This window comes from Astyanax mexicanus, chromosome 5 (genome assembly GCF_023375975.1).
Source record: "Astyanax mexicanus isolate ESR-SI-001 chromosome 5, AstMex3_surface, whole genome shotgun sequence".
Classification (NCBI taxonomy): Eukaryota; Metazoa; Chordata; class Actinopteri; order Characiformes; family Acestrorhamphidae; genus Astyanax; species Astyanax mexicanus.
The window spans coordinates 46,565,090-46,581,273 of NC_064412.1; the positions used below are offsets into that span (position 1 = coordinate 46,565,090).

The 16,184-nt window shown below is 37.6% G+C and overlaps 1 protein-coding gene across 1 annotated transcript in view; it reads left to right on the forward strand.

The window, feature by feature from the left end:
• The window catches only part of tmem131 (transmembrane protein 131), a 76,388-nt gene that overhangs the window by 3,382 nt on the left and 56,822 nt on the right, over positions 1-16,184 (forward strand). The window contains exon 2 of the mRNA XM_022685333.2: positions 8,090-8,151. Coding sequence (XP_022541054.2) covers positions 8,090-8,151 — 62 coding nt within the window. The remainder of the gene's footprint in view (positions 1-8,089; positions 8,152-16,184) is intronic.

Sequence of the window (16,184 nt, forward strand, 5' to 3'; positions counted from 1 at the left end):
AACTGATCCATAGTGTTTTATTATGTCTGGTGTGTTTATGGTCAGGGTCCAATTTATTTTTTAATTGTTGGCAGGTATTTGTTATTCAATGTATCCAATGTTGAAAGAAGGTAATGGAATTTGGAGTACAAATTTGGAAAAAAAATATATTTGCTGTTCAGTACAATGTTTTATTTTGTTGGGTTTGGTTGAGGACAAAAAGTTAAGCTTTTTGTACATTTCTACTTTTGTCTGTATTTTTATTTTGGTACATGCTGTTCCGCATGGTGACATCAGAGCTTTTTAGTTGTTGTGTTGTGCTTTATAGCATTTGTTCTTTGAAATGTAGCCTAGTTTACTGACAGACATCCTCCTGGCAGCTGGGTGACGTTTCCATCAGCATGATGTACAGGCTGGTACATGTCAATGTTACTGAGGTGAATGGTAATGCAGTGGGTATTAGCCTACTTTACCTGAGCTCAGGCTTTGGGCTGCACTCTGGCGGGACAGCTGTACCTTTGCTCCGTGGTTTGTTGCAGCATCGGCAGAAAGCTGGATAAGGACCTGATCAGTCAGGTGCAGATAGCACATCAACAATATCAGCTACATGCTAATGTTCAGGCTGTAGTTCAGGTTCTAAACAATTATGTGATTAATCTTGAAAATGAAACGTCTGGTTCTCATAGTTTTAACCAAGCTTCATGGGGCTGTCTAGACTATATTTTCCTTCCAGTTGAAAATCTCCATTCAGAATGCTACCAGCATATTTTTGTTACATTGTTTTGTATTATGTACATTTCACACTGCACACTAAATAACTGCCTGAGTCCCCTGTCCGGCACAGTTTAGTGTTTACCTGTTTCCAGCACACCTGAGCCAAATCATGAACTCGTTAGCAACAGAAAAAGCAGTATAATGTTTAGTGTGAATTATGCATATGATTGTTTATAGTAGTCTGACACAGTGTATACAGTGTAATTGAGTGTGTGTATGTGTGATCTTTGTCTCAGCAGTAGTGTGGTACTGTGTTCCGTAATTCTCAGGATTACCCCGGCACTCTGGCTAGACCAGGTGTATAGCAGCCCAAGTTTGCAGTTAAAATGTCTGGATCTAATTACTGACAGTGCTGAGTTACATATGATAACTTAAACTATTAGGACTAGGCCTGTCTCGATAACAAAGTTTTCAGGACAATATATTGTCCCAGAAATTATTGAGATAAACTATAGTATTGTCTTCTCTCTCTCTCTCTCTCTCTCTCTCTCTCTCTCTCTCTCTCTCTCTCTCTCTCTCTCTCTCTGTAATAAAATGTACAGTTGGATCAGTGTTCCTCATGCACTGGATACATATTCTTAATTTGCTCAAAAAGCACACTGTTAATACAAATAGAAAATGTAACACAATACACGAAATATTATGTTATTACCCATTTATAGTATGGATTTTCAGCTGTTTAGGTATGTTTTTTTTTTTGTTGTTTAATATTTTATATGTTTTGTTGCTGTGCCATCGCTCAGTGTTAGCATGATGCCGTTCTCTGAAGTTGTTGTCAGTAAGATTAGCTGAAACACTGAATCTGATCTCACCCTGTGCGTTTAATTAGTAACTGCAGAAAGCTGTAGTTTATCTGGATGATGATGATGATGATGATGATGATTATGATGATGTTTAGTGATTATGATGACTGTGGGCTCTTCTTTAACGTGATTGTATTGATCGGGATGAGGTCGTCTGCTCGGGTCATGTCAGGTCAGAGGTCTGCTCACACTGATCACAAGTCTGAATCACTTAACTGCACTGATATAAACTGTGATATAAACTGCATGTGATTTGATTACAGAAAAAAATATTAATATACTAATAAAGAGTGTATTATGCACGATTATATGCAATATTATTGTAAGTTTAAGACCATATTATGCCACTGACATAACAATAATACTGTAGTAATATAATAATATAGTGCAATTACACCTTCTCCAAAAGGAGATTTAATAAATCTATTATTATTATTATTATTATTATTATTATTTAGATGTGTATACTTGAATATCTGTTGAAATATTATTAAAAAAGTAACATAAATAAAATAAACCCACTGCTGGCTTACTGGCTTATTCAGGTTAATGGGTTCTTTTTGCTAAGTAAACACAATGAGCAATAATGAAGTCATCAGAAAATATTGAGGTCATGTCCATATACTGTCCAATACATCAGAAATATAATTATTGGGATTAAGTGCAACAAATATTCCAAGATGATTATGATTTTAATTATTAAATTTTTGGAATTTATTGGATTAATGTTGTTTTAAATTCGTTTTCATTTCAGAATTTAGTCTATTTAGTGTAAGCTTTGTATAAAAAAAACATTAAAAAAATTAACTGAAGTTACATTTATCAGAAATAAACAAAACAGTGCAGTGTATCAAATGTTTTTGTGTACTGTCTAGGCCTAATTCTTGGCTTTTGGTTACTAAGGCGTTAATATATGTAAATTACAGTTAGATCTGTCATGATAATTATGTTATTGATTTATCATACAATAAATGGACATAACCTCAAGAATTTTTGTTTTTGTTGGGATTGTTCACTGCGTTTTTATGCATGTTTATGTATTTATGAATTAACTTCACTTATGTATTATCCACTTGCTTAAAACGTGTCCTTTACAAATGTGTAATTGCATCAATATGTTATTACATAATCTGTAGATTGCTAGCATTAAATGGTCTTAAATGTACAATAATGTTGTGCTGGGCGGTATAACAGTTTAAAAAACAGACTTTTTTAGTTTAAGAGGGATCTGAGACAAGTGTGAAAAAAGAGCCCTGTTGTCCACAAAAATTACTGTATGCTATTTCTAATAAATAACACTTAATAGTATGAAGCATAATAGTTTTATCAAACTAGTTTTTAAAAATGTAATTTGAATTGGAACTTGTTATTGTGTGTTTTGGTGTAGACGTGTGTGTGTGTTTGTATTTGTTTACAGCAGAGTGTATGTTCACTTCTGGTGGTGAAATAGTTGAGTAAGAGGAGCTGAAGTGGGCAGAGTCTCCTGCAGTCAGGTGGTGTGCTGTGATCTCACAGGTTGCTGAGTGTGATTATGGTTATAATGACACTGATATGCTTTTATGAGTGTCACCTAGATACAGTCAGTACTGCTGGAGTCCTGCAGACCCGATAGAACTGTAAACCTCCAGGACACTGTCAGTAAACAGCAGCAGGTCAGAACCCAGCACACTGTAGCCTGCTGAGCTGGAGTCATACTTTATTAATATGAGCATTTTTTAGAATCAATTTTTAAGTATTTTCTTGTTCTGGAAGTAATTGTGTTCTGTACATTTGGTCCGGTTAATTTTGGTTTCACACTGCAGTTTAGTGACTAAGCACACTAAAGAACTTTGCCACATCGTGATTACCTACATGGGTGTGGTCTCACAATACTTCACACTGATTCGTTTGTAGAAGTGCAAGCCTTGGATTCATTTTATTTGAGTTAATCTACAGTTACATTAAGTACACAATCACCAGCATAATCTGTTTTTACCAATATTGCTGCATGACGCACCTGCACACCAAGGTATTCAGATTTCTGCACAACACCGATTCTTTTTCCTCTTCTGTTGTTTATTGGGTGACAATAGTCTGATTCAGCTTCCTGTAGCGGTTCTAAAATAGAGTTTTACACTGCAAACCTACGTATCATGTTTTTCAGCTGATCCGAATTTTCAGTGGATCAAAATTTGATTATGTTAAAAAAAAAATATATATATATATATATATATATATTATTTTCCTCCTGTGTTCCCCCTGGAGTCGCAAAATGTCTTGCATCCCTGAAAGTGTTTCTGAAAGTGGCTAGCGCATGTGAATGGAGAGTGTTGTCCTGCCAGCTAACATAGTTCAGTTACATTTTTGTTTTAACACTTCGATAATCGATAATATATATATATATATATATATATATATATATATATTAAACTACACAACACTGCTTATATCACTCTATTTTTTTTATTTTTCATGGGTTAAGGTTGGGTAGTCCAAATCTGGGTGACTATACTATGCTACACCAATAAGAGTCCTTGGGCAAGACTCCTAACATTACATTGGCCAGCCTCTGCAATAGGAATAACCATGTATGTTGCTCTGGATAAGAGTGTCCGCTAAATGCTGTAAATATAAATGTAAATGTAGTCTTATTTGACACTGATAGAGGTAAACATAAACGTTTATTTAAATATCAGAAAATTCCAGAAGTGAACATCAAACATCTTACCATTTGTAAGGAATGATGTAATTATAATTTCATTATTGTAGGATGTAATTGAATTATTATGTTGTATAACAGTGGCATAAATGGTCTTCAATTGACAATAATATCATTTATCTCTGGTGCAATATATTGTTTATAGAAGATGGTTTTTGTGACAGGACTTTATATTACACCCCACGGTCTAGAGAGTATTTCTTCAGCTTGCACTGTAAACTGCAGCTCAGCAGGTATGTGAGGAACGCTGCAGTACCTGTTTGGAGGCTGGGATGGGCTGGGTTAAGCTGACTTGGTTCAGTTCAGTTGTTGTTCTGGTTTGTTCAGTAGGCTACTGTTGATGCCCAGAGCTGCTGATATTTTCCTTAGAATACATTCACTCACCAGGTAAATGTGGCCCAAAACACATTTTCACACTTAATGTTATACAGTCTGTTTACACTTTGTATTTTAATATGATCTATGGCTGCGGTTGGACATTTCATTGGAAACACTAAGCCGTCCCACCTGGAGCCTTCTAATATTTTGGGAATCTTTTGCCCAAATAATTATGATCTCTATTACCTCACTATACTTCCACTGTACCCCTCTCTCTCTGCTGTCATCCACTTTTTCCTTTCTTTCACACTGCCACACAAAAAGTGTTTGAATCCCATATGATAATAAAGTTCAGATTTTTGGTTAAATTTACATGCTGTGAGCGTAGTTACAGGAATGGGGTGTAAAGAAAATATTGATATTGTATTATTTTGCATTAGCAGTGCTGTACTGTTGTTAGATCCCACTATATATATATATATATATATATATATATCACCTTGCTTATAGTTTTGCAGTGTATTGTGATGTATTAAATCATAACCCCTGTATAATAGTTCCGATAGTATCGTGAAGTTCTAGCCTGTACTCAGCCCAATGAAGGAGAGACGTACCGCTGGGCTCTTCGGTGGCACCGTTAGCGATAGCATCTCGTCACATGCTCTTCACACCACAGCTCTCTCGCTCACTTCCTGTGTGATCCTGTGGTGATAGGTCCGATCTCTCTGTGCTGAAGCTCCACTTCCTCCTCTCATCAGTAACCCTGTTTATCTTAACCCTGTTTAACGGATTATAAGGTCACCTTATAATACAGTGCACATTATTTATTTTTTTTTTGTTTTACCAGTCAGGTTGTAAGGAACAGTTAACATTACAACACCTAGCGGAGAGACCTGCTAAATTGGAAGAAAAACATGGTGACACCCCTGTTCCTTACTATTGTCGTGTATAATATTATAATTTGGTGCGCCTTATATAACTTATATAACTTATATATATATAGTGTATAACTTACTTCAACACTGATTTCAGCTCTTCCCAGTGTGGCATTATTCTAATATTGTAACAATATTGCGATAAACAAGAATAATTTTGCTGCTGAAAAATAAAAATGAATGAAAACTAAATTACTGCAAAAATCATATATGAATATTTGATGACCCGTTTTACTATTTTAGAACAATAGTACAATACATCACCCTGTTAATGTTTTGTCTCTCCCCAGACTATTATTCTCAGACTGTTAATATTAGAGACTTTAAATTATGAAAAGTTTAACTTTAAATTTGAAATGATGTAACGTATTATTTAAATATCAATACAGTACTGCAAAACATATCACATACTAAGCATAAACTTGTGTGTGTGTTGAGGTGCAGTAGTGTAGAATGCAGCAGGACCCGCCTGTCCCACTATAAACTAGAGTTACAGCGCTGGGTTCTGGGTTCCGCTGGTTAATTTTAGCGCTGGGAGTTCAGTGATATGGAGCTGAATCTGAGAGCTGAGGACCTCCAGGGTGGTGGTGGTTAGGGCGCTGTGTAAGATGTAAATAAAAACAGAATGCAGTGAATTGTAAATCTCTATCACATATTAGAAAGTGAATATAAGATGTTTTTTTTTATTTTATGACTTTCATTTTATGACTTGTGTGATAAGCTGTGTGTTGATTACTTATTGATTTGTTGTCAGTAATTATACACATTTCCTGCAATTTACACTAATCTCTGCTGAAAGGGTTTATTGTTTATCAGCAGATATGAGTAAAAGTTTTTTTTTTTCACAAACTCATTTTAGGATATCAATACAGCCCTGGACAACACTCAAACCTGCTGTGACTTACTGTGATTTACTGTGTACGACCTGTTTCTGTTTCATCTGCATATTTATATTACTCATCATAATCCTCATAGTCATGATCACAGTCCTCAGCTATTTGATGTGTAGCTCTGTGGAGACTGCTGCTGCTTAATAAACAGTAGTATGAGTGTAATGTGAGTAATGAATGATAATGTGATTCAGTTTCCCTGTCTGAACAGTGTACAGTGTTTACTGATGAATTTCCTCTTTAAAAGAATGAAAGTGAAACTTAATGGCACAAAAAAATGACAGTCTAAGGTAACACATTATGAATTCCAGAGAGAAAATGATTATTTTTAGCATCTTATGTACAGATACACACAAGTACACACACATATCAGATAAACAGAATAAAAATAAAAATAGAACATTGAAAGCATAATGTATATAATGTACTCATTCTGGAAACAGAGAAACTATAAAGAAGAAACTGAGAAATTAAAGTGTAGTGTCTGTGCCCTATAAAAACAAACCAGTTTTGAGTTTGCTGTTTTTAAGAAGCATTGCTTGATGTGAATCATGCTGTGCACAAAAGAGCTCTCAGATGATCTACGATCAAGAATTGTTGACTTGCATGAAGCAAGTCAAAAGGGTTACAAAAGTATCTCTAAAAGCCTTGATGTTCATGTGACCATGGTAAGACAGACGGTCTACAAATGGAGAAAGTTCAGCACTGTTGCTGTTCTCCCGAGGCGTGCTCGTCCTGTAAAAATTACTGCAAGAGCACAGTGCAGAATGATCAATGAGGTGAGGAAGAATCCTAGGGTCCAGAAAAAGAGCACCTGGATCTTCCACAGCACTACTGGCAAAATATACTGTGGACAGATGAAACCAAAATTGAGTTGTTTGGAAGAAACACACAACACTATGTGTGGAGCAAAAAGGCACAGCAGACCATCATCAAAACCTCATCCCAGCTGTTAAACAGGGTGGAGGGTGCATCATGGCTGCTTTGCTGCCTCAGGGCCTAAATAGATCTCCGTCATCAACGCAAAAATTAATTCCCAAGTTAACCAAGACATTTTGCAGGAAAACGTAAGACCATCTGTCCGCCAACTGAAACTCAACAGAGGATGGATGAGGCAACAGGACGACGACCCAAAACATAGAAGTAAATCAACAACCGAAATGGCTTCAACAGAAGAAAATACAACAGAAAACTCTCCTTCTGGAGAGTCCTGACCTCAACCCAATTGAGATGCTGTGGCATGACCTCAAGAGAGCGATTCACACCAGATATTCCAAGAATATTGCTGAACAGTTTTATGAAGAGGAATGCTCCAAAATTCCTGTTGTGGACTGTTGTGCAGGTCTGTAACCACAGGAAATATTTGATTGAGGTTTGTGCTGCCAAAGGAGGGTCAACCAGTTATTAACTCCAAAGGTTCACAAACCTTTAACAAAACCATACAAACATATCATTGTTTGTGTGGTATTAGTTTAAGCAGGCTGTGTTTGTCTATTGGTGTGGCTTGGATGAAGATCAGAACACATTTAATGACCAATTTATGCAGAAATACAAGTAATCCCAAAGGGTTCACATACTTTTTCTATAAAATATATATATTTTAAACACGCACGCACACACGCGCATGCACACACACACACGGTTACCCCGATTCATAAACCTAACCAGAATACTCTCTGTGTCTGTCCACAGCTTTCATCCAGTCAAACAAAATCCTGGAGGTACTACACTTTGGGGATGGAGGTCTCCTACAGGTAAGTCTTTTTTTTTTTTTTTTGGTCATATGTGATCTCTATGTATGTAACTCAGAATCTCATTTTGAATTCCAGTTTGGGATACTTCAGTTCTTACTACTGAAATCCCAAACATATCTGGCAATGTGTGTCTCAATGTAACTGTCAAAAAAATCTGTCTAAACAGAATTTATTTAACTTTTACATTAGAGAGAAGAAAGAACCATTGTGACGGGAAATGAATGGACGACAGAAGTGAGGGAGGGCTTCACTAATGGGTGGCAACAGAGATCATATATAGTGGACTGATCTCGCTCTCTTGCAATAATAACAGAGCACTTGTGTCGCATCGGCTCAGTTGTTATGTTTACATGCAGCCTAATAATCTGTTAATAATCAGACTAATAGCTCAATGGGAATAGAGCGCATAAATGGAGCACATCCACGTAAAATAGAGTATTCCACCATTATTTATATGCTGTTAAAGATACAAACATAAATGCAAACTCTGGAAACATAGCTATTTAGCCAGTTGCTGTTGCTCCTCTTACTCTGGCTGGCATCATGTGATTCTCACTGTCGTTGTCATGGTTATGTGCATACCATATACTGTGTATAGCTGGACAGAGCATCGTCTCTCAAAAGTGAAGCCACCACAGGTCGGGCGCCCCCTGCTGTTCGGTTTCAGAAAGCTGTGTAACCCCACCCACCCCCATAGGTTTCAATGGCAAAACAGACAATTTTCAATCATGTTTTTTTCTAATATACTGTAATTCTACCTCCATTATTTAAATGCAATAGCTAGTGTAACCTCTGCTTATATTGTCACATTTTTATATCCTTACATAATTCGTTTTTTAAAACTTTATTCAGCTCTAAAAGGGCTGGTTATGGGCGGGACCAATAACAGAACAACAGCTCCACTCCGCTCTGCTCTGCAGCCTGTGAACCGCGAGGCAGCCCTCAGGGGCGGGGTTATTCAAATGAGTAGGCTGTCTCTCCACAGTCTTTCTCCCTCCTTTGGTCTCTACTGCGCAGACTCGGGTTTCAGGATCGCCAACATGGAGAAAGATTTTGGCTTCATTTTTATTGAATGAATAGGAACGGCGACACGGCGTCCATCTTTTTTTACAGTCTCTGGTGCATACTAATGCCAAGCTCAAACTACACAACATTTTTGTCCCTCACAGTGTTGACTTTTATCACCGTTATCTTTGTTTCATGTCGTACTCAGGGAACCGGCAACATAGGCCTGGACAATAATTCGATATCGGTATTTATCGCGATAAGAAATGTTTCAATAACGGTCAATAATCAGTTTTGTGGTATATCGATATGTATTAGAATCACGGACAGGCGTTTTTTACTGGCGTCAGCTCGCCGCAGAGCTCAACACATTCAGCCCCCGTAGCTGGGCTACGTCAGTGCGTGATGACGTAACCACACAGGCACGTAGCGAAATAGGCTAGGCTAGGCAAGGCTAGGTTAAAATGGCTAGGCTCGGGTCCGCTTCGCTACGCAGCACATATGTCTCGCGCTGGAGCCAAACGGAGCCGGGACGAGCGGATCCAAGGCTAAAGTAGACTCGATTCGGTCGGCCCCGGATCCTCGAGACCGGCCGTGGGTCCGCTCCCTTGCAGCTTTGCTGCAAATTGTGCCGGAGAGTGCAGCCGACCAGCAGCGGTAATGTTAATACATCTAATCTGTTCCACCACTTCAAGCAACTCCACTACATACAATATTTTTCTTATACTGACTGAAGCACTTTTATAGCTTATGTTGTAACTAAGTTATTCATAGTTGATAAAGCCTGTAGGTTTGTTTATTTGACGGGAAAATCTTGTTGCTTTTATGTATATAAAGGCTTATTGTATTATATATCCTAGTTGAAACACTTGTTTTAATCTGTTAAATTTGTTCACAAAGAATAAGAAGCTCTGCCTCTGTTGTAATTTAAAGTTATTTTTATTGGTAATAGTTATATAGGCTTATGTTTGACAGGGATGTCATGTTATTATTTTGCTATATGCAAATAATATTGAGCATTCATTTATTTTGACTACTTTTATTTCTAAAGTATTAAAGTTTTTGTGAAAGGAGGTTTCAATGTCTTAAATTAAATTTTCAGACAGTAGTAGGTACATATTTCCATTAGATAGATAGATAGATAGATAGATAGATAGATAGATAGATAGATAGATAGATAGATAGATAGATGTGCATATAATGAGGGTATCTGATACCAGCAATACAAAAAGTGCAAATACACAGTTATATAATAATTAAAATTCGCAGTGCTGCAGGGATTGCAGGGCTTCTTAGCAGTTTTCTGAGGCCTTCAAAGTATTTATATCAATATCGAAATTATATCGTATCAACCGAAATTTAAGGAATATATCGTGATATAAATTTTGGCCATATCGTCCAGCACTACGGCAACACTACATGTTAGTCACCAACCAATCATCGCCCACGTCATTGCATAAGTTCGTAGGTCTTCACGGGGGGGAGAATAGAATCTGACAATCATGGCTACAGAAGCGATTTGCGTGATGGTAGCGATTTTGTGCTTAGAAAAATGCAAAAAGAAGAGGAAGAACCACTGTGGGCTCGTTTCTGGGTGACCCAAAAAGAAAATCACGTCCAGAGAACTGCAGGAGCACTTTCCCGCTTACTTTTCCCATGTTTACATCTGTGCACCACAGAACACTCTTCCTATTGGCAGTGTTGGGCACGTTACTTTGAAAAAGTAATTAGTTATAGTTACTCCTTACTTCTCCAAAAAAGTAACTGAGTTACTAACGGAGTTACTCCACTATAAAAGTAATTAGTTACCAGTAAAAGTAACTATGCGTTACTTTTTATTATTCGCCCGTCAAAAAAAGAAAATCAATTATGCATTTACTATTATTATTAGAAAAATAACAAACGAAAATAAACCCAAAATGTTGACAAAAATATAGTCTAACGAATTTCAAAAAAACAAAACGAAATTCTCCACAGAACCAAAGAAAATTACTAAAACATGAACTGTCATTATGAGCTGGACCCGATCCGCCCCATAAACTGTCTGTTTTCGGGCTGATTGAATGAGCGAAATATAATCAGAATTATGTTAATTAACACTGTAACATAGAAGCATAGAACTATTATTTAATTTAAATGTTTTTTTAAGAACAGCTACACACAGTGCTGCAAGTCAAACGCGGAGGCGTTCACGTGCGCCCAGAGCTACGTGATTACATTTTTCATTATTATTATAGTTTAATTTTATTTTGTTTTTATTTTTTCTGTTCAGCAAGTTTTTAGGGTGGGCTTGCTAGTGCGAGCGCTTTATACAAGAACTAAAGGACCACGAGGTGCTGCGCGCTCGGCACAACACCCCGCTGTACAACTCCGCTGTACAACAGCGCTTATAAATAAATTAAACACGAAAATGAGGGTATTCTATCTGTAATTTCAGTTCGTTTTAGTTAGTTTTATAAACACAAAATACAGTTCGAGATAGTTATGTTTTTTCCTTTTAATTACCTTTTTTATTAGATTCAGTTAACACAAATGTTTTTTTCACTTTCAGTTTTCGCTATTTCGTTCGCTGTAGTGAACAATAATAATTGGTTACTTAGCAACATTGTGATTATCACATCAGAGCTTTATATAAAATAAAAAATAGGAGCTAATAGGAGCCTTCTCTAAAAGAGGAAGCAGCAGCACCACAAAAACCGGAGCAGCTAAAAAGAGTTTAACGTCCTTAATTCGGAACTTGGGCTGTCCACGGCAATCACTGAATTAATTAGAGCACGCAAATCATCACAATTGTGCCTCACTTCACCACGCCAAACCACCTAAACCTACAGGCACAGCGGCCAGAAGCTCAAGTTCACCGGACAGAGGATCGGTTAGGGCAAAGTGAAGTAAAAAAAAGTGCGGCCAAAGTAACGTGCAGTAATGGGGTGTCGGAAATGGTAACGGCGTTATAGTTACAGTCAGAGTAATTAGTTAGATTACTCGTTACTGAAAAAAGTAATGGCGTTAGTAACGCCGTTAGTTTTAACGCCGTTACTCCCAACACTGCCTATTGGTCAGCGTCAGGTAGCACGTCACGAAGCATGTCAAACTAGGCCACAAAAAATTCTAACATGCTAGCCTTTCCGTTGGACGCTCCGACGGCGTCACTCACGTCAAATCACTGCTCTTTGACTGTGTCACACTACACAAACTTTTGTTGCTCGCAACACTGAAATTCAGATCCGACGCACGCAATTTGTCAGCTCCAACAAAATCGGGACAAAAGCGGGCTAAAATCATGTAGTCTGATCTGGGCATAAGTGATACTACACATGCTCGTCATGTTTGATCGGATTTTTTGAAGCATGCATATAAACGGAGAGTTTACTCAAACTATTGTGGAAAATGTACATATAAACACCTAAAACAGATTCTAGAATCGGAATGCTTATAAAAATATACATACATACATATATGTATAAAAACATACTGTGTAGATTACATTACATTAATTATAAAAAGTAGTAGATTAAATAACAATAGTAAATATTAAATTCCAAATCCTCAACAAAGGCCAAAGAGGTTGCCAAAGAGTAAAACACTTTCCAGTGGACCCTCTCATAGTATATCTAATCTTTTCCAGTTTAAGATGTACATGACCTCTCTGAACCAGTGACTGTAAGATGGTGGATTTAGCATCTTTCCATTTAAAGAGAATTAATCTTCTAGCAAGAAGAGAACAGAAATCAAACACATTTATATCCCGTCTACTGAGAGAGCTGTCTGACTGAGCTACACCAAACAATACTATGATTAGTGACGGCCTTACCATTTTCCTAGAGACCATTAAGAAAGTCTTAAAAATAGAATTCCAATAGTTTAGAGCACGTCCAGAACATATGCTAAAGGGAGGCAGGTGCTAACCCACATCTATCACATGTAGGGTCTAAATCAGCATTGACCTTTGAAAGTCTAATTTTGGAACAATGTAAACGATGTACAATCTTTACTGAATAACAGCATGTTTTGCACATATAGAATATTTTTTGCCAAGTTTTATCAGTTTCCCATTTATTTTTAAGAGTTTCCAGTGAAGTAGAATCATGTGGATTAAGTAGTTCATAAGTTACACTAATAGTTTGCTTATTAAATTTATATTTAAAGATTCACTCTAACAGAGAGGTTGATGGAGATAATGGAAAGCAATCTAGATTTAAAGATGTAAAATTGAAAAGCTGGAAATATCTATAAAAATGTGATCCAGGAATATTATATTTCTGTGTTAGCTGTTCAACTGAGGCAAAATTACCATCTATGTAAAGGTCAGACAGTGAGAGAACACCCTTTCTAGCCCAAATAGAAAAGGCATCATCCATCATTGATGGGCGAAACATATAGATCTTTGTGATTGGTGCTGTCTGTGATAAACCCCTTAGGAAGAAGGACCTTCTGAACTGATTCCAGATTTTAATGGAGCATACGACAACAGGGTTTGAGCTAAAGTTAGTAATAGGTTGTGTAAATGGTAATTCGGAACATAATAATGCAGCTAGAGAGGTGGAGCCAACCGATAACTCCTCCAAGGTTGTCCACACAGGGGTGACATACCCATTCCTCATCCAGTACAACAATGCCCTTATATTCGCTGCCCAATAGTAGAAAAGAAAGTTCGAAAGTGCCAGACCCCCATCATTTTGACATCTCTGCAGTGTTTTTCTTTTTATTCAAGTTTTTTTTATTATTCCAAATATAGGTCAATATTAAATTATTTCGTTTAAGAAAAAAATTATTAAGTTAAGAAAACTGGAAAAGACTAAAATATATATATACAAGGTAAGACAGTCATTTTTACTGTATTAATTCGGCCAATCGGAAAAAGTGTCAGGGGGGCCCACCGCACAATATCTTTTTTCAGTTGGGATAATAGTTGTTGATAATTACTGGTATAAAGATCATTATAATCATGTGTAATCCAGATTCCAAGGTATTTGAAATTTTTAGGGCAAAGTTTAAATAGAAAAAAGAAGTTATTGACACCACACATTTTCCAGTACCTACAGGAAGTTGATTTTATCGGCAGAGATCTTTCCGCATTCTGAAAGTAACATAATTAACTTTGGTATGCTTGAGTGGGGATCCAATATATAACAACATATCATTAGCATAAAGCGAGATTTTTTGTTCTCGTACAATTCCCTTAATTTCTACACATTGCCTTATAGCTATAGCGAGTGGGTCCATTACAATTGCAAAAATTAGTGGGGATAGGGGCACCTCTGTCTTGTATCGCAGCCAAGTTCAAAATAAGAGGACAAATTATTATTAGTATGAACGGCATATATATATATATATATATATAACAATTCGTCAAATTAAATCTTTTTTTCCACTTAAAGTAGCCTAAAAACAAGGGATATATAAAAAATTACATTGTGCTTTTGGACTGCAAAACCTCCGTCAACGGCTAGTAAAGTTCAAAATAAACCCTGTCGAAAGAAAATAGTTTTCAATAGTGGACCAGTCGCTGAATCCAAACCATCTGGAAATGAGCTGTAACGTTAGGTTTCTCTGTCGCCTGCTCTCTCTCTCTGTTAAGTGAGGGAGGGGGGCGGGGCTAGGTGAAGCTGTACAGAGAGACAGCGGGAGAACTGACAGGGCTCACTGTAATGCAGCATAGTCTTTATCGATATAAACAATATTATCTTGTCTTATATTATATGAAAATATATATGCCAATACCTTTCTATGCATAACTGGGTGGTTTAATGATTTAACATTGCAACTTACTAGATTCAACAGCCATCTGACCTACTAGAAATATTAACCTGAGCCATTTAGGTGCAGTAGATTATAAATGTGAAATTGCATGGCAACCCCTGAAAAAAATAGTTGTAAGTAGTAATGACAAAATGATGGACATATAAATAACAATAGCAGTGATAAAATGTCTGGTATACCCCCCAACCCAGCAACCATCCCCCAATCACCTGTGAAACAGAGGTGAATGTAGAACCCCAGAAAAAAAAAAAACACATTTAGTGTTCTCTAGGAGCTTCGGAGAGCAAACCACTCGAGCCCCAACCAAGCTTTCATAGAAACTTAGAAAGTTAGACACCTTATAACGCTAGAATTTGACAACATATCGTAGCAAAGACAGAAAATTTGCACTAGAACTGTGCCGCCTAATTGGCCCGAGGCAGAGAAAAAAAAACATAAAATAAATTTTTTTTTTCCTTTTTTTTTCCCCCAATTTACACAGCCAATTACCCAACCCGCTCCTTAGGACTCCCCCATCACTAGTGATGCCCCAACACACCAGGAGGGTGAAGACTAGCACATGATTCCTCCGATACACGTGAAGCCAGCCACCGCTACCGCAGCATTGCCGAGTAGCCAGCGCGCTTGGAGGAAAGGGCAGCAGCTCGGTTCCGGTACATCAGCTCACAGACGCCCTGTGCTGCAGACACATCTACCCACCCGGAGGGATCAGGGCCAATTTTGGTCCCTCTGAGCGCCGGCAGCTTGATGGTCGAACCTGCGACCTCCCTCTCATAGTGGCAGCGCTTTAGACTGCTGAACCACTCGGTGCCCCTGCCTTCCACATGTTTTAGCGTAGCCTTCACCTGGTCGACCTCAGAGTGAAGCGCCGCCATGTTGCCAACAGTCTCAGCCTTTACTCCTTGAAGCTCAGATTTAAGATAATCAAAATTCTCTGCAAGTGACGTTCTCATTTCTGATTAATCACCGCAGAGAATCTCAGATTTGAGGGCTACCGCGTCCATCGCGGGGGTACCTGGCGCAGGCGGAGTCGATCCTTCCGAGGCGTCAGTGAAATCAAAGTCAAAGTCAAAGTGGTGCAACAGTACAAAAGTGCAGACAGACAATACAACACAATACAGACAAAGAATAATAAATAACAAGACAGTGTGCAAATTTTGCAGTGTGCAAAAAAGACCAGGTGAGGTAGTAATTACTCTATTACACAGTGTGCAATAGAGTCCAGTGAGGTAGTAGGGTTTTTAGTGCTTTCCATTTCTGGGGTAAGT